This window comes from Wasmannia auropunctata, unplaced genomic scaffold (assembly GCF_000956235.1).
Source record: "Wasmannia auropunctata unplaced genomic scaffold, wasmannia.A_1.0 LD336053.1, whole genome shotgun sequence".
In the NCBI taxonomy this organism is placed as follows: Eukaryota; Metazoa; Arthropoda; class Insecta; order Hymenoptera; family Formicidae; genus Wasmannia; species Wasmannia auropunctata.
Genome location: NW_012026837.1, coordinates 4,837,574 through 4,840,319, shown reverse-complemented (window position 1 = coordinate 4,840,319; position 2,746 = coordinate 4,837,574). Strand labels below are relative to the sequence as shown.

General features: G+C 43.0%; 1 protein-coding gene across 1 annotated transcript; it reads right to left on the bottom strand.

Moving 5' to 3' along the window:
- Window positions 1-554: 554 nt before the first annotated feature.
- On the bottom strand, window positions 555-2,191 carry LOC105451311 (trichohyalin). The gene has a single exon (XM_011691679.1). The coding sequence runs from the start codon at window positions 2,189-2,191 to the stop codon at window positions 971-973; it is 1,221 nt and encodes a 406-aa protein (XP_011689981.1). The 3' UTR covers window positions 555-970.
- Between the last annotated feature and the right edge of the window lie 555 nt (window positions 2,192-2,746).

Here is a 2,746-nt window from a genome sequence, read left to right as displayed (position 1 = left end):
AATATCTGTCCTTAGTTAAAAATAATCTGTTGTTGTGAAGCCGCTAAAATTATCATTATAATATTAATACTAAGCGAATCTATTTTCGATAAAGTTAATATTTTTTTTACAAATACTATCTTTGAGAATTTCTTCGTGTACGTCTACTTTAAACGATCCTTAATTTTCTCGCTACATACTATTCTTTTTTAAGTCTGCTCTTCGACATGATTATTTTTTTTTCAATTGGCTTTCCTCCAACGTTCTTCTCTCGCTTCCATTTGACTCTATCTCTTTCAAGATATGGAACTGTCTCTGTAACCGTCTCACTCGTGTCTCGCGATCTGATCGACTACCTTAACGGTTCTTGACATCGCATGTTTCTAACGGTACGTAAATAAACCAGAATTTCATCCTAATAATTAACTTTTTTATTCAGCGTAAATGTTACATACATGTGCAATCGACCGTTAATCCCTATTAAGTCTGCTATATATATATGTTTTATAGAAATTGTTAACGAAAAAATAATCGATGAACTTTCTCGTAGGTAAACAATGAAACGAATTTTAATCTTCGATAAGTTTCCCCTTTTATATTAATACGTGAGATCGAAAAAAGAAAAACACAATTTTTTTTAAACTTTAACGTTAAGTGTTGTCATCAATCTCGGCTTTCTCCTCGTCGATCACATGTGTTTCCTTTGGCCTTTATTTCTTCGATCGCTACCTGTTTCCAAACGATTCTTTTTCTATATATAACACTGCACGTTCTTTTTAACTTTAATGTTATTCTCTCCGTCGACCTTCTTTCTCTTTATTAACCGTCCTACAAATCCTAGTTACTTGCGACTACCGCGATGAGTCCAGATCGACCATTGCCATTTTCGTGGATAGCACAATATTTTTTCGTTATTATCTTTACCTTCTTAATGATTCTCTCGCCGACGCTACTAGAGATGTGAAAATTTTCTTACTTAGCGTCATCCCGTTCAATCTTTCGCGTCTCCGTCGTCGATATTTTCCGTGTCCCGATTTTTCTTCGTTAATTCGTCGAGGATCTCCTGCTCCTCAGTCGTGAGAGTCGCTCTGTTCACGAAGTTCGCGATATTAGCTGCATGCATCATCAACAAGCGTTTCCTCTCCTCCTTCGCGCGTTCCGCCTCGAGACGTTCCAATCTCTGTTGCTCTTTAGCGATTTCCTCAATCCTAGCAATCTCCTCCTCGCGAATCCTGCGGCGGTGCTCAATCAAACTCTCCAGGTCCTTCCGGTACTGCACTTTCATCCTTCTTTTCGCCTCGGCCGTGCACCTCGCCATCTTCTCATCTTCCATAATCTTCCTCATGACTTCCTCGGCCCATGCTCTATCCTCCTCCACGAAATGCCGCCTGCACTGCTCCGTGAAGACTATCTGTTCCCGTAAACTGGCCGCCAGTTCTTGCTGCATCTTTTTCCTACGCATCGCCTCCTCCATCTCCCTGATTACAAGCTCGCACCTGATCTCCTCGGCAACGAGATCAATCAGCCGCTCTTCCCTCTCTCGTTTTCGCGCCTGAGCGTCCAGCATTAGCCTCGTTGTTTCCAGCAGGACACGCTCGCGCCTCTCTATCTGCTCCCGCCGCAGCCGTCTCACCTCCTTCGCTCTCTCGTCCATCTCCTTCAAGTACTCCAGATCTTCCAGCCGCTTCTTCTCTTCCGCCTCGCGCTCCTCCTGTCGACGCGCCTCCCTCATTCCCTCGAGGATCACCCTCTCCCGCCTCGTCCTCTCCACGAGCTCGCATTTCTTCTCCATCGCCTTCGAGCGCTCCCGTTCCTCTTGCTCTCGGTCCACTTCTTCCAAGAACTTCCTGTACTCGCGAGCCTCCTCCACAATGACTCTTTTCTCTTCCTCCTTTCGTGTCAACTGCTCGTCCAGCTGCTGCCTGTACTCCTTCGATTTCCGCAGTATCTCCGACCGCGACCGGAGCTCCTCCTCCAACACTTCCTGTCGTTCCTTGCGACTCGAGTCGGCGCTCTCGCGTTTTCGCACGAGCTCGGCGTATTTGTCGGCCTGTTTTTCATCGAGTTGTGCCTGCAGCCCTTTCACCATATAGGCACGCCGCAATTCAGCCGCCAATTCCGCGATTGTGTCATAAGACTCGCGGTTGCGGCAACTGCGACGAAATCCCGCGACATACAAAGCGATCTCGTTGCTCGGCGACGTTTCTTCCATTGTTAATCAATGGTTTTGGATATTTCTTGCCTTATGGATCTGGAGGCTGATTGTGCGGCAGAGATCGTGGAACTAGGTGTGAGCCGTTGATTAGACGAGTTGCGTTCTAACGTGTTGCAAGCTGCTCATAATCTTCCGGTTTCGCCTGCAAGGGTTACGCTAGTTCATTACGGTCTTGTGGAGAACGGATTAAGCTTATAATAAATGCGAAAATAATATATGACTATATATCTTTAAGAAATAATTACATTTCACTGTAATTTATCTGCTATTTAGTATCTGCGCATAGCATAAAAGTATAACAAAGATTTATCAGATAAAACGAACGATTCGTATAATTATCTAATAATAGATAAACAACAAAATTATGTAATTGTACGCAAATCTTAAAGTAAATAGATAAATTTAGAAACGAAAAAACGGCTTTCTAAAATCATATGCGATATATGATTTATGAAGCCGTCAAATAATATATCAAAAAATATAATAGTATTAGATATTTGTAAAGAATTAAGTTTTTGAGCGATTAAATTCGATGATATTTATCGCAAGGAC